Genomic DNA, 27602 nt, shown 5'->3' with positions numbered 1-27602 from the left:
GAGCCACATGGCCACCCTATGGCCACTCAGGTGCCACGTGGCATCCACATGGACGCCCTTACATAAGCCAGAACAATTTTGAAAATCACATTTTTGGTGATTTAAAAAATCCAAAAAATTCTAATAAATATTTAAATCATATTTAAACATCATTTTTCATTAAAACAAAAAGGTATGTGAGATCTTGAGGCTTTGATTCTAGGTATTGAAGTACTCCATTTGGCTAGTCCCGAATGATGTTTCGTCGTGTCTCAAGTTGACCCAATGCACCTATGCTCCACAATCTATGGCAGAGACACATAATCGGACATATTCCTACTTAAATATAGGGGTCCCTTGAAGCACATGTGCACTGCCTCTTCTAAGTCGGATAAAGCCTAAGAAGAGTGGCTTCCCTTGTGAGTGAAAGTGCACATGCCATGGAATGATCTCGTGTCAGGCTATGGACTCATGTCCCATGAGTCTTGACCAGTCCATATAGGGTCAATTCTCAACAAATACTCGGGCTCTATACTACTCGATTGGATTCTCCAAGCCCTAGCTTATCGCAACCAATCATGAGGCGTTCTAATTGAAATTCTTGAATAGGAGGTGACCCTCACACCTCCTTAAAATGATTTCTCAAAACATAAACTCTCAGTGCCTCATGTACTCGGGGTAAGAGAATCTGAGCCTCAGTTCGCAAAATACCCAGATTCTATCTCTCTCACTCAGTCCCACTAAACGAAAGACTCTTGGCATTAAAGCCTTGAAAGGCCATCTTGCCAACATTTTCCACCATTTTGGCCCAAATTTCTTTTGTGAAATTGCCAAAAATTCAGTTATAATCATTTTGTGACAAATTTGAGTGAAAATGGTGTTGAATTTGGTGAGATATGCCTCACTTTCTATTTATAATAAGCCCTTTTCATGTATCCTCCATGGCTCTTCAATGCACCCATATTTGACTTCTATTAGATGATCAGCCACCAAATTCCTATGAAGGGTCTTAAGATCATCATTTAGCATGATTTTCAAGGCAAAGTTATGGCCGCTTTATTTCATTATGGTTTTTGAAACTATAATGCCAAAATCTTCAAGCAACTTCCCTCTAAAATTTCTCCCTCAATTTGACTTTTATCTTCAAATTTCTACACATTGACATGAGCAGCACTGAGTCAGGAACGACCCTATCAAAATTTAGTCCAAAATACTTCTCGGATCATAAGATATTGATCTGGGAATGATTGGAGGACATAGGAGCTGAAACATTTTTCAACCACTTTGATTCCCCTTCTTTTTCCCTCGAGTAAGCCATGATTCAGTCAAGGAACCCCCTTAATATGTATACCGTTTGAAAGCCAATGTAACAAGAAACGACATACTGAAATTTGAGCCCATTTGGTCATGGCACCTGTGAGATAGCGCTCCATCAATTTTCCCAAAGATTTTTGTGGGCTGCTGCAACTCCCATAGCCTACTGGACTACATGGTTCACGGTGGTCTTTCCAGAAAAAGATTGACGGTCCATTTGTGGTCTGACCAAGAGAACCTTAGAACGGATACTTCCGAAAACTTATTGGGCTGAAATTCAGAGGATATGATTTTCTTATTTGCATTTTCTTCCCATAAAATTTCTAGCCAATTTAGCCACTAATTTTTTAAGGATGCTTTGTAAAATTAGGCTGAAATAGTGTGCACCCTCACTGAGTTTACACAGCTATATTGGCCATATCTCATTCATTTGACCTCAGATCAAGCTCGAATTGGGAACTTAGCCTTTTCATAACATGTATTTCCCTCCATAAGAATTTCAGGGCATCTGGGTCTGTATTTGGTGGGGCCCCTTTGTAAAATGTTTCAGTCCCCCTTGAAATTTTAAACTTGTCAGATTCTGATCACGACGACCTGAAATTGGATCGTCCTCAAATTTGAGATTTGAGCTTTACACCATGTTCCTTCTTTCTATAAAACTATTGGACCATTTGGATATAACTTCCATAGGATTTCTTTGTAACTGTAGGGCCATTTTAAGGCATCAAATATGGGTTCCTGATTTCTAGATCCATATCTTTATCATTTAGGGTTGGTTTGAGCTGAAATTTCGGGATGGTGTTATGGTACCTCAGATGAAAATTTGGAATACTTTGGGGTTTTCAGGTAGATTTGACGGAAGTTTGACCATGCTATATTTTGAACCATCTGATCATCCGCTCTAAGGGTGAGTTAAGCCCAATGCTCATCATTTTGGCAGGAAGACTTCTCTCATCATTCTGAGGGGATATTCCGATGCTGAAGTCATTCTGGGACTGCTTTTTTATTGATGTAACCAACCACTGCTATTGGCGGCCTTTTATTCAATACCATTCCCTGAGAAGTTTTCCTTGGTAATTTTATTGAGACAAAATAACCCCAAACACTATCAAACTTCTTCAGGAATACAATTTATTCTTCTCAAGATCCAACTTCTTATTATCATTCAATTTAATTATAAAGATCATTTCAATGATCGAATTATCATTGGAAATAAACCACTCTTGAAGCAAATCCTAGAAACATGAGTAGATGGTCGTCAAAGTTATCTCAGTTCGAAAGCAAACTCCTGCATGCATTTCATCAACTTTTTTAGCAACATTTTATCTACATCATCACAGTTGGACTCCATTTCGGTCTTCTCGCTGGGATGACGTTACTGCATCATTCATGATCAAAAGGAATCCATAAACTGCACATGCTGTTCACCCCAGCTCAAAAGTACTATTTTAGATAACTTTTTTAAAGAATTACGACGCCTATGAAGTTCTAATCTGAAGAAAGCTTGAAATCCAGTTCTAACAATCATTGTGAATTCTTGATTTAGCGAATTCTCTAATGTTGCCCGTTAATTTGGATATTATAGTGAGACATGAATCTGCATTGACCTATTTTGATTGACCATGTTAAAAAAAAAAAAAGACATTTAGAGAAGAGAAGTTATGAAGAATGTGTAACCTTGTTCGAGAAAAACTGCAAGTTGGCAAACCTGAATAGTTGCAAGCTTTTGAGGTCCACCGCCAGCTGCAGTAGAAAATGTGGAACCATCACCTTTCTCAACAATGAATTCTACAATTCCTCTTCCTGTAAGCCTGCAAACTCCATGTAGGCCTTGGCATTCAATCCAGTTAACATATTAGGTCATTAACTGCCCAAAATTGGACAGCTACCATAAACTTGATGAAACACATAACAAGAAATGATTTAATATGAGAAGCCAAATTCATGTGCTTGTATATGCTTGCAATTAACCACTAGCTATACCCACTAGCAGAAGATCCTAAAGTAGGCCAAATATATATTCAAACAGCATTGACATTGTTGTGTTTTAGAGTGATGCAGGCACTAAAAACGAAGTTTATTTGGAGGGGTTTATTTTAGGAAACAATATTGTACGCCAAAGTTTTGACTGAAGAAAGGTCACCACAGATCCAGGTGGTTGGTCAAATATTGGGAGCTGGGGTCAAATTAGATTCGAGCCAAACACGGTTTAGACAACGTTATCCGTGCTGTTGCATCTATCCCCAGAACCAAAGAGAGTGTTAGAGCTCTTCTGCAGTAACACTTGCTTATTCACAAAGCACTTTCATTCTGTGGCCTTGGCAACTTCGATCAAGGTTTGATGTTTTTGGTGATTTGGGCACTGTAACTTCCAGAGGCCAGAATGTATTGCCTGTATATCCAGTTTGGGCGTATGACCACTTGTTTCGAAGATCTCTATATGGAAAAAACCTGCTTTGTTGATTTTGACAGCCAAATTTGCTTAAAAATACCTCTAAATTCCTCAGTCGGTCTTTAAAGTTCAGTGTCAGTTTAAGGGTAGGTATAAGGGCAGAAGCATCTTCATTTTGTCAAGGGTAGAGCTGTCATTTCTTGTTAGGGTTTCTTTCTTTTGTTGAAGGTCCAGATTTAGAGTTATAAAGGACAGTCCAGATTAGACCTGGGTTAGGCTTGGTCTATAAATACATAGTTGTGCAAAGGTACCATAAGTAGCTTTCTGAGTTTCTGAATTGTAAATCCTGTTTGAACCAGTGCTAGCCAATGAAGCTTGGCTTCTAAGTTTCCCTTAACTTTCAACCAATAATTCAGATCTTAGATTTCTTCATTCCGTGATTTCCCATTGTATCATAGAGTTACCAGACAAAGGTATTCCATCATCGGACACAGAATACAATGAAAGAACTACAATAAAGATGAAACAAAGAAATAAATGAAATTCATTCATCTCAACATGTAACAACTTATACACTAGCCACAGGCACACCTCTAATGGAACTTTTTCTTAGAAGGTGTTTCGCAGAAAGAGTATTCTTTAAGAGATTGCAGAAACTAAGCCTTAGTGATGGGATAGCTAGATAGTAAGGGTGCTACAAGCATGGAGTTCCTTAAGTACTGCTATAATAGTTTTTTTTATTGAACACAACTGCTCTTCTCTTCTATTTTAAGTTACACAGGTTCATCAACCGACATAAGCAAATGTGTTTTAGGTCCCTTGGGCATCCACAAGGGTGGTGATCATATCCCTTCTCTTCTTTCCAAGTTTCATTCGCAATTCTTAAAGAATTTTGGGTTACACCCTTAAAATTTCCGAGCGCAGGACAAGAGGTAGTTGAATAAACAATCTAACTTCGACGCTTTCTTAAAGCTCATTTGACTCATTTGGCTCTACATGCACTTCGATCTAGCAAACGAATCAATGATGACATCTAATGCTAGAAGGAGCTGATATACCAAAATAAGTATAGAGAGAAGAACTTAAACAGAAAAGCCATCTCAAAATCTTCATTAAGCATCAATGAGAAAAACTTAAGGATGGGGAAAAGCTATACTAATGATTTAATTTTAAAGACAAATGATATGCACTGCCTTGTGTCCAACAATGGTTAGGAGAATCCACATCACTAAGAAGTTGTAGAGGTAAAATGAAGCAATATTTGATTGCAAAAAAGATGAGTGTGAAGCACAAGATCAATCAGTCTTGGTTCATTGTAATAAACTCATATTTACCTTGGATATTTGAGATACTGCTCAGGCAACAAATATGATATACCTGGAGCCTGTTGAAGCATAATAGTCATGAAATTAATTGAAGTTTTTAAGTCTAAAACAATAGAAGTCTCTCCAGGATGAATTCCATGTTACAAAATCAGACAAGGTTTACATGCTCCTAAGAAATGCAAAAATGATTATGAGAAATCATGCATATTCCATTTTAAAATAATAAATTGTTTGCAATAAATAGCCCAGAAAAAGAATGAGAAATCATGCATATTCCATTTGAAAATAATAAATTGTTTGCAATAAATAGCCCAGAAAAAGAGATAATGTTTCGCAATGGGCCAAAACATGAGTAATTTTGGTTGGTGTTGGACTGCAGGTCTCATAGAAAATTTGAGGACTCAGGCCATTGAGGATAAAGCATCTATTGTAATACCTTGCCATAGGAAGAACCCTAATTCAAGAACCCTGATTCCTTACGGATAGGGGCACTTTCTCATGGAAGTTGAGGACTTATTGGTCAGGCTGTGGTGTTTTGAGCATTATATGTGCTCCTTGGGAGGTGAACACAGTGAAAAATAGTATAGATATTTAGGTATAAACAGGAGCAGGTTGAATTTATCATTTTTTTTATGCCACAGAGCTCTTTTCTCCAAATCTCCTATCTGTATTTTTGTTTGACATAAATATTATTGCCCGTAAAAAAACAATGACTTTGTATTATGCCAAAAATAATTCATAATATTCAAGTCCAATTACCTGTAATAGTTCCAGCTCTGAAATAGTCCCTAGGGTGGATGAGAGAGTTATGGATATTTTATCTGGATCATTCTCCTTGATAGAAGCAATGAGATCCTTTAGACCACCCTGGAAAGAAAGAGAAGCTCAGGACTTTCAAACAGTGAACATTAAACATGTAAACCTAAAGTGGCATCTTGAGGACATCATCCTAGCAGTCTCAACAATGAATTCTAGTTCAAACTTGTGCTCCTTATCAGAGCAATACAAACATAAGGTGTAAGAATATTGTTTACTTGGAAACATACATTTGCGCAAAACTCTTGTTAGAACTACAAGTGAGGAAAACTAGGAACAATAGAAACAAACTATGCTGGTGAAACTGGCATGCCTTAGGAATGGACCATGGGGACCAAGGCAACCTGACATATAATATGCAATGCCAAAAAACTATATAGGATAGAGATTTAGGATGCATATTTCAGCATTATAATCATAGAAGGTACTATTTCACAACCTTATACAGAAAGGACATTAAAACAATAGCCAAATAGAAAAATAAATCTAAATTATAAATCAATTAAAGCAACAAAAACTATTTCAATTTATATTACCTTCCCATTAACAAGAGAATCATATAGCTGTGAACCTTTCTCCTTCAGCTCAGTAGGTACACTACCTAAAATTGATTGCTTCTCATTCACAGCAGTCTAAAAATATGTACCTCAACATCAGTATAAGTTACTCGTATCTTTTTATAATTAAGATATTAGCACATAAAAGATTACTGATGAAAAGAAAAACTATGATGAGTCAATTGTGCTCTACCTTTTTTTTTCCTGGATCAACAAAGCATGTAAGGCAACACAGAAATTTTCGTGATTGTGCAGCATAGTACCGTCTAAATTAAGAAGCAAGGAGAGTCGTAGTATTGCTTATATTGTTTCCTTTGGCAAATGACAGTAACATAGGACCCAATGTATTCCTTGTGCCTTTACTAAACAATCCCAGATATGACCATGTGACATTTGGAGCACATGCAAGGAAAAAAACCATAGACTTTTGAGGTTGACAGAAAATCCTAAAATGGACACAGCAGGGTTTATTCATGCAAGGATCAACGATCCAAAACACACCCACTTACCAGATAATCGCAAAGAGAATGCCAGATCCTAGAAGAACACTAGTCAGCATACAATTCCATAAATAGGGCTATGATCATGAAGGGGGAATCAGTTGCCATCACACTAATCAGCAGGTGATCGGATAACTTCTCCATTAGAAGGTGGTCGACCACTCAAATAGGGGAAGGAAGCGGACATGGACTTCTCAACTGAACCTTCTACCTCTCTTTCTGAGATGCATTCCATTTGTTGTTCAATTGGCCAGTGGCAATGTGATTATGATTTTTTCTTTTATTTTTAAGCTCCTAATTGTTAATGTCACGTACTTTTGTCTCAGTCAGTAAGGGCTCAATTGTAAGTGACGAGGAAGCATGCATGCACTCCATTCATTTCAAACTTCTACAATTGTCCCTCAACGATGAGGGCATAGTGGCCTTACATAGGACCAGTTTAATCAAATTTCTAATTAAGGATTCTTAGTTTTATATATGTAGTTATTTTAGAGTAAGACCAGGTTATGTGGGCTGTTAATTTATTTATTTTTAGAATATTAACTTACATTGCATTGAAATAAAAGGGGCTTTTAATATGTTTTAAGTATGTTAGGGTATTTATATCTTTTGAGTACTCTAGAGGGGTTTTATTGTTTTATTTTAGTTAGGGGAGAGAGAGACGTCCACTCCTTAGGATGTTTATTTTGAAGACTTTGAGAAAGAAAAACCCAAGAGAGGGCTTCTTTAACTCTTTGATTGAAGGCCATAGAGAAGGCAGGGTAGCACCTCCTAGGGTCCTTCCCTTCTAACGTACTCTTCAATTTCTTCTTCTTATTGTTTTATTTTAGTTAAGGGAGAGAGAGACGTCCACTCCTTAGGATGTTTACTTTGAAGACTTTGAGAAAGAAAAACCCAAGAGAGGGCTTCTTAAACTCTTTGATTGAAGGCCATACAGAAGACAGGGTAGCACCTCCTAAGGTCCTTCCCTTCTAACGTACTCTTCAATTTCTTCTTCTCTTCTTTCCCTTCTTACTTCTTTTCTTTCCGTTCTTTTTATTTTTCCCATTTTCTTTTCGTTCTTCCTTCTTTTTTCCCACCATTTACTTCTTTTCTTACCTTAAAACCTTTAGTATTCATCCTCCTTTCTTATTTTCTCTCTCTCCCTTATTTTTGCTATTTTCTTCTTTCTTCAGATTTGCATTTTTATTATAACCGTCCAAACCAATAGACACTACACATTTTAAAAATACTAAAACCTTGAAATTTACCCATATGTTCTCCCTAGAATAAACATCAAATAAAATCCATTGACACCTGATTCTAAATTTCGAATCTGAAGTCAAGAACCTAATATTTTTACACCCTATCAACTTCAAAACCCTTCAGCTACTTGTGGAGACCCTGTGGGATTAATTTAAAATCATTCTACACCCTCTACTTCTATCGGGCTATGGACTAGCTTTTCAATTTAAATGGGATAAATTTTTATTTGGGCTGATTTTTGTTTAAGGACAGATTTCCAATCCATTATGGATTCGACATCTCATTTCCTGGATATTAAAACAAATACCTAAAATTGTGTGTTGATTTCACAAGTTTGTTTAGTTTGTGGATGATTACTTGCTAAAATTGTGAATATTTAGCCTTAATTTAGTTTAAGGCATTCACCAAACGTGTTTTAGGGTCTTGTAATCGGAGATTCACTAATCTTGGGGTTACATCATTTTGGCATCAGAGCAAGTTGTGCTAGGGCTAGAGGTCTATATTTCAATTGTTTAGGGTATGTTCTAGAGTTTTAAGGTGTCAACTAAGGTCTTTAAGGTGATCTCCCTTTGTTGTTATGTCCCTTAGGTGATGATCCACTTTGTGATATATCCTTTGTTAAGGTTTTAGGTGCTGTCATAGGGTTAATAGAGAGTTTGTGAGGTTTTTACGTTTGCTCTAGAGTTGCCAAGTTAGGAATTTTGTTCAAATGGTCGACTAGAGCAGAGAAAGTATCCTTCCTTAGGTCTTGGAAAATTTTACATAGGGGTTTAAGTGAGTTCAAATTCCATGGTAGACCAAGGCATTGTGAACCAGGGTCATGGTCGAAGCCGTGCTCATGGCTAAGGCCATGCGCATATTCAAGTCAAGGGTGCTAGGCAACAAATTATCCAACAAAGAGTTGATCAAGAGTCCCTATAGCATATTAGGGAGTAGTTTGCCAGATCGTGCAGGCTATAGGTGTAAGGGCAGCGCTTCCCCCTAACCCTCCAAAGGAACCTCACAAAGTTGCTAGTGTGCATGGTTCCAAGAGGAGCCAAACACTAGATGAGAAATATGAGGACGACTCTTATGAGGAACCTAGGCAATACGTAGAGGAGAGTGGATCAATGATAGATTGGCTAAGGTGTTAGAAGGATCCCATAAGGAGTACTATCATGTGGAGGACAATCGAGGACACCTAAATCTCGATGAGTTCCTCGAGTGCTTAGAAAGTGCACTTCTTGAATAGACGGATCTTCTACAGTTATCTAATGGAAGTAACTTCCAAGAGAATAGTTAGGCAGGGTAATGAGAAGGTTAGCACTTGGGCTAGAATAAAAGAGAAGCTTTGACAAAAGTACTTAGCATCCAATTATTGGACGACCCTTTACAAGAAGCTACTCGTTTTGATGCAGCACACTAAATCTGTGAGAAAATATTGAAAGTGGACAATGTAAACTAGCACGATCTATATAGCTTAAAATTTCTCTTTTTTTAAATTTCTCTTTCACGATACCAGCTAAAACACTTACATATGTCCAAGAATTATATCAAAATTCAATAAATGAATAAAAAAAAAGATTTGGATTCTCACTTGCTGCCACCTTTCAAAGACTTCTTTATTACACAACCAAAATCACACCAATTGAGATTGGAAATAAAAAAACACAAGAAAGCATAAAACAAGATAGTGCGTCAAAAGACTACCTCTAATGGACTTTGTACACCCCACACCGGGTCTCCTCCACTAATAGCACATGGGAACATGGGATCTTGATCTTTCAAGAATCTGACCAAAATGGGAAGCTTGGCTAAGCTCTCTACTTAGAACTTGAGAGCATGTGAGGTAGGATGGGTTCTTCTATATTTCACCAAGTGGTTGGGCATGCCCCTCTTTTCTTATTTCCCACCCAGGGGTGTGCCCCTTTCTTTTATTACTTAGAGAGTATGGGAGAGAGAGAGAGAGAGAAAGGGTGGGGTGCCACCTATAAGGGGGAGAGAGAGAGAGAGAGAGGGGGGGGGATGTGTTATGGTGACCCCCATTGAGATGTATTTATAATAGTGAAGCTAATAGCCATCCTTATGGAGATTCGATATAGACCGTTGATCATAGATGACCTGTGGGGTGAGAGATCTTAACCATAAAATTCATAGATCAGTCATCATGATCTAATAGAAGGTGCTAGAACCTTATCACTCAGCTTCCTTAACCTAATCCCATCAAATATTTTTGTAGAGAAAATATTATATATACTTCTTTTTAATTTCCATCAATCTCTACACATTCACCTTTTGAAATCAATTAACATCTTTCATAAAACTTTCCATTTCATTTCCCAATCAACTGCATTGCTTCGTCCACAAGCCACATAAAGTAAAAAGGAGGGGCGTCCCACTTATGGAGATCTAGTGGGCCCCATGCCCTCATCCAAATGGGCCCAATGTGGTGGGACTAATGAATTTCGAGGCCCCCAAAATATTAAGGATTTTAAAAGAAATAAAATGATTTTTATAAATACTTAGTTATTTTATTTCTCTAGCTGAATATTTGAATACCTGAAAATTCAATTTAGCTAATCTAAAAATCAATTTTTGATAAAATAAAATATCCAGATACTTCTAAAAATCTATTTCAATATTTTAAAAATATATAAAACAAAATTAATTATTTTAAAATAAACTTGATGGGAATCGAATGCAACTTCGTTAAGGAACATACGAAAATACTGAGGCACTCCATCTCTACTAGTGACTATGTCCCACACTGACTTTCTCAAACTAACCTAGTAGCTCCCATTACCCACAATCCATCATACGGGTTCATGATTGGACTACCAAGCCAGCCAATACGTGATGAGAACACAATCTTAGTTTATGGACGACAAGTTCCCCTCTAAGGACAAGTCTAGGTCACATAGGCCTGTGCATACTCATCGCAATTGGTGTATGGGGCCTATCTCTCTCACATGTATATGTAACACCCTTAGTAGCGTCTACTTCCCAATATGGTTATTATATATACATGTCATGTGATGGTTATGATGAGACTTTGGCCCTTGTCCCGTCCGGCCTACCAATCACACACAAGGGTCACTAAGTCCCTTAGCCAATTGCCATGGGCATCTCTCTGACCTCATCAAGTGCTAACCCTGCAAACCCTTCTCGATCGTGCTTTATGCCCAGGTCTCATAGGGTTTTAAAACTCAACTCGGTCTAGCTCGTCAAGCCTAGTTTGAGTCTTGGCATCAATATTGCCAACTTCGACCCTTCTGGATCGTACTCCCATTAGAGTTATCATATCACTATAGTACCAGTTTTACATGCTCTCTTAAGGCATTTAAATGGCCACATAGCCCTTACAAATACATGGAATAGTTTCACTTAGTGGCCACATTTAATGGTCTCTAGGAGGACGACTACAAGCCATGACTCGATATATTGTCAAGCTACATTATCATATTCAAGATTAGGTTTCCCTTCATACCTTATCGAGTGTTGATGATGCCCATCGACTTGCTTTGAAAGTTGAGAAGCATCTGCAACATCCTATGAATAGAAAGGAGAATCCTAACAGTGGGTCATTGAGTTCCTCCAGAAAAGCTCAAATAGCTAGACATTCTAAAGCTAGTACACCCTTTGTAGCACCATCATCCAGCACCCCGACTGGAGGCATTCTTACTCCCCAAGCCACAAAATGACACGTTTAAAAGCTTTTAGTGTGGAGAAGTGAGCCTAGATCGACTGAATGCACTAATAGTCGTACAACCCTCAAAATAACTTGGTGCAACAAGTAGAAAATGAAGGAAATTCAGAGGGTGAAGATGACATCAAGGATAGACATGATCAGGGTGAGGATTTAGGAGATGAAGGAAATGAGGAAGATCTTGATTCAATCGTCATCAAAGATACCCAAGGGGAGACACTTGTCATCCATAAGGTTACGATGTCTCTAAAGGTCCGAAAATTGATAGGTAGTTGTGGTCCACATTGTCCAAACTACGTGTGCATCAAGCAAGAAGTTGTGCACAATCACTATTGATAGTGGAAGTACTAAGAATCTGGTTTCTCAAGGGATGGTCTACAAGTTCGTTTGAAGACCAAAACGTTAGCAACGCCTTAGAAAATTGCATGATTTAAAGGAGGAAACGAGATACATATTAGATTGCGGTGTTTTGTGAGTTTCTCGATTGGAACAACCTATAAAGATGTTGTATGGTGTGATGTAGCGCCTCTTTAGGTGTATTGTATTTAGCTTGACAGGTCGTGGTAATTTAATAGGAAGAGAAAACGTGATGGTGAGAAAAACACCCACTCCTTTACTAAGGATAATAAAAACATAACACTCCTTCCACAAAAGGATGTGTTACAACCTAGGAAAGATATGGTAAAACCTCCAGTTCCTCAGGAGGAGGGAAGGAACGCGTCAATCCATTTAAATAGAGTGCAATTTCAGGTTGAGAGTAAGGAGGTGCAAATAGCCTGTGCTCCTGTGGAAAAGGAAGAGGAACAGGATCCATCAATTCCACGAGAGGTTCGCTCCCTCTTGAAGGAGTTTAGTAACCTCACTCCAAAAGAGCTTCCTGATGGCCTTAATCCCATGAGAAATATACATCATTGTACAGACCTCATTCCTGGAGCCAGTCTCCACGCTTTCCATAATCGGATGGTCCAGCAAAGCATAAAGAGTTGCATAGGCAGGTTAGAAAACTGTTAAGAAAAGGACTTATATGAGAACGTTTTGAGTCTGTATGAAATACCTGTGCTCTTAATTCCAAAAAAAAGATGGGACTAAGGGAATGTCTATTGATAGTCGCATAATCAATAAGATTACCATCAAGTATAGGTTTTCCACACCAAAGATTAATTACATGCTGGAGATGTTGAGTGGTGCTCAAATTTTCTCAAGATTACCCACAACAGTGGATACGATCAAATTCATATTCGACCTAGAGATGAATGGAAGAGAACCTTCAAGACTTGTGAGGATATTTACCAGTGACTATTAATGCCATTTGGTTTGTCTAATGCATCAGCACATTTATATATTTAATGCACCAAGTTTTATAACCATTCATTGGAAATTTTGGTTATATGCTTTGATGATATTATGACATATAGTATTAGCCAAGATGATCATTTAGTACATTTGTAGTGAGTCCCAGAGATCCTAAGGGCGAACAAGCAGTATGTCAAGCTTAAGAAGTGCACCTTCTTAATTGAAAGTATTTTTCTAGGCTACATTGTTTTGATAGAGGGGATTAAGGTTGATCCAGCAATCGCTGAAGCCATCAAGAGCTGGCTAACCCCGAGTTCCATTAGTGGTGTGCGTAGTTTTCATAGTATGCCTTCATTCTATACGAAATTTATCTGAAAATTAAGCACCGTGATTGCCCCCAAACATTAATTACATGAAGAAAAGGTATTTAAATGGACTCTAGAGATAGAAGAGAGCTTCCAACTCATAAAGCCCAAGATGACAAGGACTTTGGTGTTACTGTTTTCCAATCCGAGAAGGTCTTTGAGGTGGATTATGATATGTCCTTTGTTAGGATAGGAGTTGTGTTGAGATAGGAAGGGCATCCTGTGGCATTATGAAAAATTGAATGATGCTTGTTCCAATTACTCGACATGGGATGTCAAATTTTATGCGACCGTACAAGCTCTTCGACACTGGAGGCATTATTTCATTCAGCGGGAGTTCATGTTCTATTCAGACCATGAAGCATTCATACATCTTAACTATCATGTACATTAAATAGTTGACATGCCGAATGGATCGCATTCTTATAAGAATACACGTTTGTCATAAGCACAAATCTAGACTTGACAATAAAGTGGCGGATGCCTTGAATGGTCGATCGTTCCTCCTCAGAATATTGTCTCAAACAATGATGAGTTTAAGTACGTTGAGGACCAATACGCTAATGATCCATAATTTAGTACTATATGGGAGTCGTGTGAGTTTAGTGGTATGGATCCCCCTTATAGGTTTGTTCTCCAAGAAGGATTTCTATTACATGGGACTTGATTGTGCATAATAGAGAGTTCTCTTCGCGAGAACATCATTCTTGAGCTGCATAGTGGGGTTCTTACTAAACATTTTGGTCAGGCTAAAACTAATGCGCTGATAAAGGACAGGTATTTCGGAATTGGTAGAGGTACACTATGAAGCAATGCGTGGAATGTTGTCAAGTTTGTCATGTTTTAAGCCAGTCACAGAAACCAGCCTCCACACTCCACTTCACATCTCAGATGCTCCTTGGGAAGACGTAGCATGGACTTTTTGTTAGGTTTGCCTAGACACGCTAGGAGGTATCATTCCATGTTTGTAGTGTTGGACCGTTTTTGAAAATGGTCCCCCTCATTTCTTGTTAAAATACCACTTATGCTTCTTGTCTCGCTTATCTTTTCTTTAGAGAAGTTTCTCATCGTCATGGTGTACCTAAGCTATTCACCTTTTATTGAGATACTAGATTTCTGGGCATTTTTGGGGAACACAGCAGTCATAACTGAGTACACTCTACAGTTCAGCAGTGCATATCATCCTCAAACTGATGGGAAGACTGAGGTAATCAACCGTAGTTCAAGAAATTTGTTGAGATGTCTTGGAGGTGAGAGGCTGAATTAGTGGGATCTGGGTCTTCCACAGGCAAAATTTGCTTAAAATACCTCAATTATTAATCTACCAAGAAGTCTCCTTTCGAGATAGTATATGGTTACTCCATTCCACATATATTAGACAGTGTTCCATTACCTCATGTGGGGAGGAGTGTCAAAACTAATGACTATGTCTAGCACATCAAGGAAGAACATAAGGAAGTCACATTGAAAGGTTGAGAGCCAATTATTCAAAGAATAAGAAGGCTACATATGAGCATCAACATGCCATATCATTTTCTGTAGGGGGATCTATCATGGTACATTTGAGGTGTGAGAGTTTTCCAAGTAGTACCTACAGCAAGTTGCATCAAAGAAGGTTCGGGCCGTATTGAAATCTTAAAAAGTTAGGTAATACTGCTTACTTCCTACACTTTCCTGAGTACCTTCACATCTCGCTTATCTTTAATATTGGAGATCCTTATGAGTTTCAAGGTGATCCACCTATTCAATTGGATGCTAATTAGTTGGATATTGCCGAGTTACTGAGAGCAACTCAGGATGAGATAGAGGATGTGGTGGATGTTTGAACTGTAGATACACGTAGTGGTTCATACAGGAGATCGACACTCTAGGCCCAATCATTTCGGATAATGCTTGCATCCTTTGTCTTATCATGGCTATTGGCACATAGTTCGCCAATGCTTATTCCTCAGATACCATAATTGCTTTTTCTCTGAGAAAAAAAGATTTACGAACCATGGGTCTTCTACCTCCATGCGGCATTGCTCCGTCAAGCTTTTGCCAATTGCGAAAAATTCCCTATTGCTACCTCGGGTATAATTGGTGGTTTGGCAGGGTAAACAATAAGGAATAAAAAATAGAGTACGATTTACAATCCCATGGGATACAATTGGCTGATAGTCTTACCATAAATATAGTTGCATGTGCAGCCACCAACTATAAGAAATCCACCAAGCCAATTGTGATGCATGAACAACAAAAGTTGTGTACCACAATCAACAACAAGGCATGGATAAGGAGCATTGAATACATAAGACAAATGTTAAAGAGCATAACGCAGCTAGATTAAGAACTAATTAAACATGACATGATGTTTGGTTCATTGGAAAGATCACTTGTTGACTAATTGTTCGTGGATTGATAAGCATGAGTTACAGATGAGACTAGAGGATCTTTATCAACATTGCAAGGAGCCGTACTCGATGGGGTTGAGTTCTTCCCAATCTGAGGAGAATTGATGACGACATCATGTCCTTCTATAGGACCAATTTAATTTAATTTATCTTTTTTTTTAGAAAGTTAATTTAATTTATCATTAAGGGTTTTAGCTTTCTATTTTTATTTTTTTAGAGTTATAAAGGGTTATTTGGGATTTTATTTATTGTAGTTCTTTTCTTTCCTTCAAACCTTTAGTATTCCTCCTCCTTTCTTAATTTTATGTTTCTCCCTTATTTTTCCAATTTTCTCCTTTCTTCAATATTTTGCTTTAATTATAACCCTCCAAACCAATAAACATTACCCATATAAAAAAAATCTCCTAAAACCTTAAAATTAACCCATAGGTTCTCCGTAGAATTAACCCTAGATAAAATCCCTTGGAACCTTATAACTATTTTTTTTGGGTGAGCAAACCTTATAACTAAATTCCAATCTAAGGCCTAAAATTTGTTATACACTGATAAGTTCAAAACCCTAGTGCTATTTCAGTTAACACTTAAAATAAAAAATAAAAAATCTAGAGCTGGTTGTCAAGAACTTCCATAAAAGGGCCGTAACCGGATGCTGGTCCCGCCTACACAGGGTCTCAGGAGGGGTGAGTTGGAAATAATCCTAACCTTTGCCTTTGTATGCACAAAATGGCCGCTCTTAGGACTCGAACCTGCGCTCATGCGCTGGATACCCGAGCTTTTTACCGGCACACCAAGTGACGGCCCCTATCAAGACCTTCCATAATTAATTTAAAGTTATTCTATATGTTCTTCTTTTATCAGAGCTATAAACTAACTTTAAATTTGACTAGAATCCATTTTTTTTTGGGCTGGTTTTGTTTGAGGATAGATTTTTAATTCATTACTTATTTGAAATCTCATCTCACTGATATTAAAACAAATACCTACAATTACATTTTCGTTTTGATTTTCACAAGTTTGTTTATTCAGTTTTTTGGATGATTGCCCGCTAAAATGGTGGATATTAGGCGTTAATTTAATTTAAATTTTTCTCCAAACATCTTTTAGGGTTTTGCAATCAAATATTAGTGATTGATTGTAGGTTATATATTTGATTCAAGCATATGTGATTCAAGAGTACAAATCTAGGTCCATCTAACAGATGAAGCTAACCGGCACACTTAGTGTGCACATCATTTTTGTGGTTTTCATTGCAAAATGTTTGTCCTTGCAAAATTTTTGTGGTTTTCTTTGGTTTTAGTTAAGACAGACTTGCAAATCTTGAATATCTACATAGATACTGGGGTACATCTTGACAGTAATTTGAAGGGGTAAACTACAGGAAATAAGAAGTTTGGATGAAAGTTGGGGACAAAATTTTGATGAGAAATTGTACACCCAAGCAACTCAATGTACAAAATAATAATTACAACTCCCTAAGTTAGGGTGGTGTCCTTTAGGATTTTAGTATACAAGGTTACATTAGGTTTCAGTGTGGTCTATCTATAAGTTATCCAACATATTCATATAGCATGTTGCTTTATTTGTAGTTCATGGGCTTAAGATTCAGCATTGATACTAATTCCCTGGAACTCCCTATATTAATAATACTCGTTCATGACATGTTATTTTCATACTCATTCAGATAGACATGTTATTTTCATGACTGCAAATCATTCTAACAGGAAATGAACAAAACGTTATGCATGTTTCTAAAGAAAACATGGATTTATTATAATGGGTCAAATGCAATGGGTTAAATACAAAAGACAGTTCCAAGATCTAGAACTGCTTCTAAGAATGAGTCATAACCATGACAGCCAATAAAAGACTATGATGACGAGTCATGATAACCACCTAGAAGAAGCTAAAAGCCAGTAGATCATTTTGTTGACCAAATAAACTGATTTAAATTGGCATATTCAGTGTCTATAGTAACGTGTCGAAACATGGTTTCACCAAGAACCAAGCCTATTGAAGTAGAATATCACTTCATATGAGAAAATGTTGGTTAGATAATTATCAAAGCACCTTATCTTTCTTTCTTCTGAGATATCATACCCAGTTATTGTACAATACCTTTTTGGGTGAGTCGATGGGGAGAGAGCCCCTACCCTTGGTAGGAATTGAGCCTAGGACATAGCATTGCAAATTGTCAAGCGCTAAACAATTTAGCCCAGGCTCGAACAAGGCTTTACAACACAAATCATAAGTAGAGAACAATATTATTCAACTTACTGGAAGTATTGATACATGTAGCATATTATTTCCGTATTTTATTTTCTGTTCTGAACATCCCGGGTATGGGACACTTTAGCCATTCTTTATTCGTCAAGTGAGGGATTTTTTCATTCTGGAGGTATCTCTAAATAAATGGTGTTCATGATGTAGAACAGATATGCTTTCTGGGAATTTGCATGCACAGGTTAGGTGCTTTGCGGCTTTTGCCAAAACATGAAAGGGTCAAGAAAGACACACCTGTACTCAATTCATTTGTCCCTATCAAATGAAAAAGATGGATAGCATAGCTGACGCACAAAAAATCTAAAAAGTTTGAAGGACAAACAAAATGTACAATAAAGGCATTTCACTTCGGATTTGGTTTCTTTGTATTTAATTTCTTTTATAGTTCAATATGCTTCCATTATGAAAACTTTCTGCACCCCCAAATACCTTGTGAATGCTTAACAAAAACAATTAAAAGAAAAGTTATTGATGTTAAGGGATAAGGTCTGCATTTCAGTATGCAAACCATTTTTGCAACTCAATAAACTGCTTCCATATATACCACCATTCTCTCCTAAGTTTGTCCATTTGCATAACAAGAAGAGTTGAATATTTATAGACCACAAATAAAGTTTATGTAAATAATCATAGTGAAATACCCGCTATGAGGAGGTACCCTCTTTGAAGAGGATGTTTCACAGATAGGGGCCAATAGTATAAATGTATTTATATTATTGGTCGCTAATTGCCAGCCAAATCTAGTACTTAAGAAGAACAGCACACCGTCAGAGTTTTCTTCACATCTCCTTCCATAGTCCCATAAGGCTTTCGTTGAGGTATTCTTAACAAGAATGAGATGTCCTCCAATGACTCCTGAAAGAACAGATGATTATTCAAACGGGGTTAATATATATATATATATATATATATATATATATATATAAGTGCCATTGATACCAATCAAAGGTCTTTCAAGAGAATAAATAAATCAAGAAAATTTGAGCACCTGCATAGTTTTCATCACTGGATTTGCTGGAATTGCCTTCCTTAAAGCAAGTTCTCCAGTCCTGGGAACCTTGGTGTCAGGTGAATAAAGCACTGCCCTTGCAGGAAGAAGAAACCATGGTTGCAAGTCAACCAGAGCACAAGATGAGATATGGAGGAGAAGGACTGCAGCAACAGACCTTGAAATTGCCTTTATTCCACCACAAAAAACTGGAGAAGTTGAAGTCAATGAAGAATCACATTGATGTGATGATCCCTACATATACAAATCCATCAGAAAGATTAAACCCATCTGTCCCAACACAAACATTTTTAACACCATAACCATTCATAGACGTGCCAAGAACCAGACCCTGAGGTTCGTTACAAACATTTATTCATCGGAAGAGATCCCAGGTTGGGGAGAAACAGTTAACTATACTAGAGAAAAATTTTAAAAATAAAGATAGTTCTCATGGGCATTAAAAATGAAGAAGAATGATAGGGGCGATTTCCAGCAAGAAATGAATAAGGTACCATACTATGTCGTGATACCACCAGAGAGAACATATGACTTTACGAATGCCAAGTTTTGAAGGTATTATGGGTATACGTGAGATATTGTCAACCTTCTAAACATGATGATAGGAGTTTCTTAGTCATAAACACGTGACAAACATAATTATGCTCATAAATTTCCCAAATTTGCTAGAGAAGTGACATATTATTAGCGGAAAAACGATGGGGTGATTAAAGACTTTATACCTAAGCATGAGATTGGATAGCTTGCATAATAAGATCCACTCAAATGGATTGCCAGGTATATATGCTGGCTGAATCAGCAAGAACCACAGTTGTTGTTAACCCATGTAGAGATCCCGCTTCAAAATATTGCTCCCACATTTTGAAAAAGGGATCTTAATTTTTAAGTTTTGGGATCTCAATCCCCCTAGTTTAGAATCATGTTTCCCACCTTAAAGACCAAGATAACAACCATGATAATTTTCAAGCCAACTCCCAACACGTCTATGGTACTAGACCATATATTCTCCAAGGTTAAGAGCAAGATCCCCAAAAGCTTGGGATCGAGATCCCTAACATCTACGAAGTCTTAGACAACTGTGAGATCAGCTTTGCTTTATGGTGCAGAATGTTGCGCGGTCAAGAAGCAACATACCTATATTGAGATAAGGATGTTGAGATGGATGAGTAGCAAGACAAAAAGGAATAAAATTCGAAATGAATACATTCGAATGAGCTTAAGTAAGACACCAATAGGTGATAAGATGAGAGAAAGTACACATCGGTGAGCTAGTAGCGCATACCTAGTACAACACCTACAAAGATGTTTGAGGTAGTTTAAGTGGAAGGTTAAGAAAGGACAAGGAGTAGGCCCAAAAGGAAGGTCAAGAGTAAGCTCAAAAGGATATGATTGGAAGTACTAAGAACAAATATGGGAACTTGACGGTATAGCTTTTAATAAAGCAGAATCGCCAGCCCCAAATAGTTGGAAAAAGGCTATAAGGATACAGATGATAACGTTGACATTATATACGCCCCCCAAAAAATAAAACATTAATTTCACTTCTAAAAGAAACTTTCTAATATATGATGAAGTAAGATAAAAAAATTCAAACAATTTACAACCACCCGCACAATTACACAGCCTTCACGAAACTTAAGCTACAAATTAGCACCCCACCGAACTCCTCTTAATGTTCTAAAGTTATTCACAAAATGCTAATTATCTAGAGTATGATAGAACTCAACATAATGCCCATAATTAATTGCATGATGTACCATCGCCATTGTGATTCATGACTGTTGTACACAGGAAGATGCAGACACTTAATAGTGTTCTGAAACTAAAAAAAAAAATTGAAAGAGAGAAAGAAAGAGAGACTACCAAAATGTGTCCCATGAACACTGGCAGACTCACAGTGGATTTCAATGTACAAGGACTCAATGTGCATAGTCAAAAAAAAAGGACTCAATGTGCAGACCTTGTCAATTTATTCTAGAAAAATAGAAAGATAATGACTGGTGGTTTTAACTGACCTCTGGAGCATCATGATTCCGGCTACAAAAAATCTCCATGGAAATTCTTTGTGTTCTGCAACTTAGCCTCGATGTAAATGGGAGAGGAGTGAATGAAAGAAAAGAACATTTTCTCCTTGCGGGCACAGAGGAACTGTGGACAAAAATGGACGGTGTGTGAGAGGCCATGGCAGTGGAGAAACAGGACCACACCAGCTTCAATTCTAACTGAGACGAGAGCGAGAGAGATGAGCTCTTATCTGGAATCAAATTCCCGGGCCTATCGGGTGGGGAAGTCACTTGGATAGTATGAATGATCTGGGCCAACGTTCCCAAAACGCTGCCGGTCCAACTCGGAACCTGCTGGTTAAATCGTATTCGGGAAATATGGCTGAGGCCGGTTTTGGTAGTCCGGAAGAAAATGTAAAAATTTAATTTCAAATTCTAAAAAAATAAAGAATTTGTTTGTAATGTGTTTTTGAATGGTTTATATCATTTTCATAAAATTTGGAAAGTGCTTTAGTTATAAATGTTTATTGTTATATTTTTTATTTTTTAAAAAAATTTCAAAAATACGTTTGGGCACAAAACATTTTTTGAAAATCTTTTTTTTTTATTAGTTTTCAACTTCATTTGAATAATCATGCTTATATATAGGAAAATGATGAGATTGGCCTTCTAACTCATATCAACATATGAGCCTAATGGTCTGATTAAATTTGAACTGATTTGACAGTTAAGATCTCATTTCGTATATTAATTTTAATTTTTTTTTTCTATGATGTTAAATCACTTGAAATTTAGACGTATATTTTTAAAAAATAGGAGAATCTAATAAAAATTTCAAAAAAATAATTTGTAATAAATAAATTGACCAAAATACCCCTAAAACTTTTCGGGGGTACTTTGATTTTTTTTTTTACGAATTATTTTTAAAATATGTTTATTAGATGCGCCGTAATAAAAAGAATCGAAACCTAAAATTTCAAGTTATTTAGATTCGTGAAAAAAGTTAAAATTAAAAAAAAAAATGAAATCGTAACCATCAGATTGGCCCATATTAAATTTGGGTCATTTGGCTTGTTGATATGAGCTAGTGGGCTAATCTCAATATTTTCTCTATATATATATATATATATGTGTGTGTGTGTGTGTGTGGGGGGGGGGGGGGGGGGGGGGGGGGGGGGGGAACGATCATGTCAGCCCATGGGCTGATAGCTACAATGTCAACCAATGGTTTAGATTGAATTTGGGCCGATCTGACGGTCACAATTTCATTTTGTGTTTGAATTTTATTTTTTTTTTACAAATCCAAATCACTTAAAATTTGGAGTGTCTATTCTTCAAAAATAGAAGAATCTAATAAAAATATAAAAAAATAATTTGTATAATATAAATTGAGCAAAATACCCCAAAAACATTTTGGAGGTATTTTGGTCAATTTATATTTTTCAAATTATTTTTTTTATATTTTTATTAGGTGCTCCTTGATCAGAAAAATGAACGCCTAAAATTTCAAGTAATTTGGTTTGTAGAAAAAAAAATTAAAATTCAAATGCAAAATGAGATTATAACCGTCAGATTAGCCAGATTGAATCTAGGCCATTGGCTGTAGCTGTTAGCCCCCGGGTTGAGCTAACAGAATCCACTATATATATATATATATATATATATATATATATATATATATATATATATATATATATATATATATATATATATGAAAATCTTGAAAATTGACGGTCCAAAATGCGTCACAAAATACACTATTTCATATATATATATATATATATATATATATATATATATATATATATATATATATATATATATTGCTGATAAATTCCCTGACAAAATTTTAGACAAAACTGAATTACAGCGATTCTTAGGATGTCTAAATTATATAAGTGATTTTTACCAAAATCTAGCTCTTGATGCTAAACCTTTATATGACCGTTTAAAAAAGAATCCTCTACCATGGACTGAGGTTCATACCTTGGCTGTACAACGACTTAAACTTAAAGCCAAAGAACTTCCATGTTTAACTTTATCTGATCCAACAGCTTTTAAAATAATTGAATGTGATGCTACTGAATTAGGACTTGGTGGAATATTAAAACAATCCATTGATTCTAAAGAACAATTAATCAGATTTACTTCCAAAGCCTGGAATCCGACACAAAAAAATTATTCTACCGTCAAAAAAGAATTATTTGCCATTATTCACTGTGTTTGTAAATTTCAAACTGACATTTTAAATCAACATTTTCTTATTCGTACTGATTGCAAAGCCGCCAAAGACATTCTGCAAAAAGATGTTCAAAACCTTGTATCCAAACAAATATTTGCCCGATGGCAAGCTATTTTATCTGCTTTTGATTTCTCTATTGAGCATCTTCACGGTTCTACTAATTCTTTACCTGACTTTCTCACGAGTGAATTTTTGCAGGGGGGACCGCACCTACCCAAAGCACCCTAAGGACGATACGGTTTCATCCTACGATTTTTCATCTTACGGTTTGCAACTTTTTATTGCCAATAAGAATAACAATATGAATAAGCCCCAGTCTTCAAATACCAAAAAAGGAAAACAACCTATGGACTTAGTACCAAGTAATATGTTTGGGCCCCTTATGCCTATTCACTCATCTTTGAGTCTAACACCTATGTCACCTCTCAGATCCTCAAATATACCTGAATACTTGATTCAAACTCCTCCTCAAAGTCCAATAATACAAACTCCAAGTCCGGCGTTTTCCCCGGCAACATACCCAAATAAGCAAACCTCTACTGCTGCCAAATCAGTCTATATAGACACAGCCTTCATAACAGATATACCTATTTTTGATAATCATGCACAACTTGACCCAAATAAATTAGCTCCCATTTATCTTGTAAACCACCTAAATCCATCATACGGAGTCAAAACCCGTGAATGGTATAAAGTTATTCTTATGGAAACCGGTTCGGTTTCAATTGTTCATTTTTATCAAGGTACGACTAAAGTATATGCTTACTCCAAATTTCAAATTAAAAAATTACTTTCTTATGATGATTGGGAATGCAATCCTCTTTAAGGAAAAAAGTTATTGAATCCAGAATTTAAATATAAATATTATAAATATTCTTAGTACATAGAAGTCTGGCATAAAGTATTCTTCTACCAGAATCCAAATAATACTCATTCCTGGTATTTACAATTTAAACTCCCTATTCTTGAAAGATTTCCAAGTTGGTTCCGTCATTGGTTTTTACTATGGGATCAATAACCCAAATCTTACCAGATGCTTTTCAAGCCTTACAGACAAAATTTGCACAACATAATACTTGTACCGACCTAGAAGATTTCCATATCTACTTCATGGCTATCTACCAAATACCCTGGATTCTAAAATGGGATTACTCTATTGCTGAAAATAATACTAATAATTATGAGTATATTCCCAAACTTGGCAAAACCCTTAAAATCAAATGGTGGGATATTTTTAGTACTGATCCTGCATCTTTACCCCTGAAACGAATACCTCCTCAAACCAACATTCTAAACCCACTAGCATATAATACAGTCAGTTTACCCACATTTTCAACCTATCTGAAGAAAATGAAACAAGCACACCCTAATGCTACCCTAGAAGAATTAGAGCAAAATCTTCTTAATATATTTGCTCCCGATACTAATGCACCAACTACATCTGAAGAAACTGTTCAATCCGGCAATCCCTTGTTTGACGACTTCAGCCAAAGACCCGATGCTTAGCCTGGCCTGATATGACTCAATATGACGTCCAACCTAACTACAATGACATCATAAAATCAAGATGCCTCCACAGTTCGATGATAAGACCTCACCATCATAAAGTAGATGCCTCCACAGTTCGCTGATATGACCTCACCAGCATAAAGCAGATACCTCGACAGAAAGATTCCCTTTTTTATAAATTGATAAGACATCTCCAATAGTAAAGATGCCTCTTTTGGATTGATGTGACTAATTTCGGGTCACATCACACTCACACCTCGACCGACGTGTCTCTTTCTCCTTCTTCGTCGCTCGCACATACCGCTCCCACAGACACACCAAAGATTCGCCATCGCAATCCATCGCTGTCACCGACTCTCGGCTATCCCCTGCACCTGCCACGTACCTCACCTTATCCTTTCATCACCACTGGAGTTCCTTCATCGCTATGCTATCCTCTCCTAGCCACAAGCATTCCTTTGTCGCTACGCTATCCTCTCTCAGCCACAAGTACTCCTTCATCGTTCATCTATAAATAACCACTCTCTTAGTTGAAGAAACAGACGGCATCAAGGACTCAACGAAGCATCATCAGCATACTCAAGCTCTCATATGCTCTCTCATATTCTCTCTTCTTCTTCTTCTTCTCTCTTTCTGTAGACAGTAGGTTAGTCATCTACATTCAGTCATTTGTACATCACCAAAGTCGGTAACTTCCATATGACTTCTTTATTTTAGAATGTGTGATTGTAATCTATCTTCCTTACTCTCCTACTATCCTTCTGAGTGGAAAAAGTTTGCAAGTCTCTGTATATGTAATCAGTATAAGTTACGCAATTTAAATTTGTCTTTACATTCAAAATCTGTGACTATACTCATACTTCTTGGATTATATTTGATATATCCTGGCTTTCTGTTTTAATTATTCTATTTGTATTTCTATATTATGTTACTATTCTGCAACAATTGTATATATATATATATATATATATATATAAAGATACTACTATACGTGAAAATGAACAGTGATTTCGCCTACCCTCATCACGGTTCAAAATTCATCAAATGGTGACGATTGTTAGATAGTGTTTCATCTTTCAGTTTTTTTCTACAAATCAAAATAATCTGAAATTTGGAGCATGTGTTCAAAAAAAATAAGCGAAGCTATGAAAAATATCAAAAAAATATTTTACATGAAATAAATTGATCAAAATACCCCCAAAACTTTTCAGGGGTATTTTGATCAATTATTTTTTCTCGAATTATTTTTTATATTTTTATTAGGTGCGTCTCACTAAGATATACACAAACTCCAACTTTCATATCATTCTAATTTTTATAAAATAAAAAATAGAAAATAAAAATAGTATCAAATAATCGTGACCGTACGATGAATTTTGAATGGTGATGAAGGTAGACAAAATCACTGTTCATTTTCACCTATAGGCATTGGAAAGGCTTTTCCATATATATATATATGTGTGTGTGTGTGTGTGTGTGGATGCAGTTTGTATAGAGCCTAGGCTCTAAACAATCAAATTAGAGCCTACCTTATATATATGAGTTTGTATAAACCCATATATATATATATATATATATATATATATATATATATATATATATATGTGTGTGTGTGTGTGTGTGTGCGCGATTTGTATAGAGCACAAAGACAATTTTCGTAGTATTTCATTTTTCATTTTTTTTACAAATCAAAATGATTTGAAATTTGGAACATTTGTTCACAAGAAATAAGCGAATCTACGAAAAATATAAAAAAAATATTTTACAAGAAATAAATTGACCAAAATACCCCCAAAAAGTTTCAGGGGTATTTTGATCAATTAATTTTTCTCGAATTATTTTTTATATTTTATTAGGTGCGCCTCACTAAGATGTACATAAGCTCCAAATTTCAGATCATTCTGATTTGTAAAAATAAAAATAAAATACTACTAAATAATCGTGACCATGAGATGAACTTTAGACGGTGATGAGGGTAGGCGAAATCACTGTTTATTTTTGCCTATAGGTGTTGAAAATTGACATTTAAAAAATGCATTACAAAATACACAATTTTTCAATCTTGAAATCTATTTTTTTTTCATGCCCATGCATCTTGATGTTGAGATGATTAATTTGAGGATATTTGAGCATCAAAACAACCTCTTCGAGTGAAAATTTTGAGGTAGGCTCACATTTGATTGTTTAGAGCCTCGGCTCTATACAAACTTTTCGCTATATATATAAGGAAATGACCTTGTGAAATCCTCACATACCCATGTGTGTGTGTGTGTGTGTGTATATATATATATATATATATATATATATATATATATATATATATATATATATATATATATATAGGGAAATGACCTTGTGAGACCTTCACACACCCATGTGTGTAGAACTCCAAAGGATCACCATTAAATTTGGCACAGATCTTTAGAAAAGTCAAATCCCACACCCATGTGATAACTTTTATAGAGATCTGTACCAAATTTAATGGTGATCCTTTAGGGGTCCTATACACATGGGCGTAGGAGGGTCTCATTGTATATATATATATATATATATATATATATATATATATATATATATATATATATATATATATATATATAAACCCTCCTAAGCGCATGTGTGTATGACCCCAAAGGATCACTATTATATATATATATGTGTATAATGATCCTATGAGACCCTCCTACACCCATGT

The 27602-nt window shown here is 36.3% G+C and overlaps 1 protein-coding gene across 9 annotated transcripts in view; it reads right to left on the bottom strand.

The window, feature by feature from the left end:
- Positions 1-21489, bottom strand: part of LOC18431538 (Cyclophilin-like peptidyl-prolyl cis-trans isomerase family protein) — a 29535-nt gene extending 8046 nt beyond the window's left edge. For 2 of the 9 annotated variants that reach the window (XM_020665383.2, XM_088858522.1), the window contains exons 1-8: positions 21169-21489; positions 19311-19387; positions 19133-19229; positions 18910-18999; positions 6363-6458; positions 5770-5877; positions 5020-5069; positions 3002-3104 (exon numbers count right to left, since the gene is read on the bottom strand). In XM_020665383.2, the coding sequence (XP_020521042.1) occupies positions 3002-3104; positions 5020-5069; positions 5770-5877; positions 6363-6458; positions 18910-18999; positions 19133-19229; positions 19311-19387; positions 21169-21336 (789 nt within the window). In that variant the 5' untranslated portion in view covers positions 21337-21489. Of the gene's footprint in view, positions 1-3001; positions 3124-5019; positions 5070-5769; positions 5878-6362; positions 6459-18909; positions 19000-19132; positions 19388-21168 lie in introns of all 9 variants that reach the window. The other 7 variants (XR_016049573.1, XR_016049574.1, XM_006841660.4 and 4 more) reach the window with 5 other exon arrangements.
- Positions 21490-27602: the final 6113 nt, after the last annotated feature.

This window comes from Amborella trichopoda, chromosome 2 (genome assembly GCF_054954075.1).
Source record: "Amborella trichopoda isolate Santa Cruz 75 chromosome 2, AtrichopodaSantaCruz75HAP2 v2.0, whole genome shotgun sequence".
NCBI classification, from domain to species: domain Eukaryota; kingdom Viridiplantae; phylum Streptophyta; class Magnoliopsida; order Amborellales; family Amborellaceae; genus Amborella; species Amborella trichopoda.
Note: the sequence above shows the minus strand (reverse complement) of the source record. Positions and strands in the feature narration are given on the sequence as shown.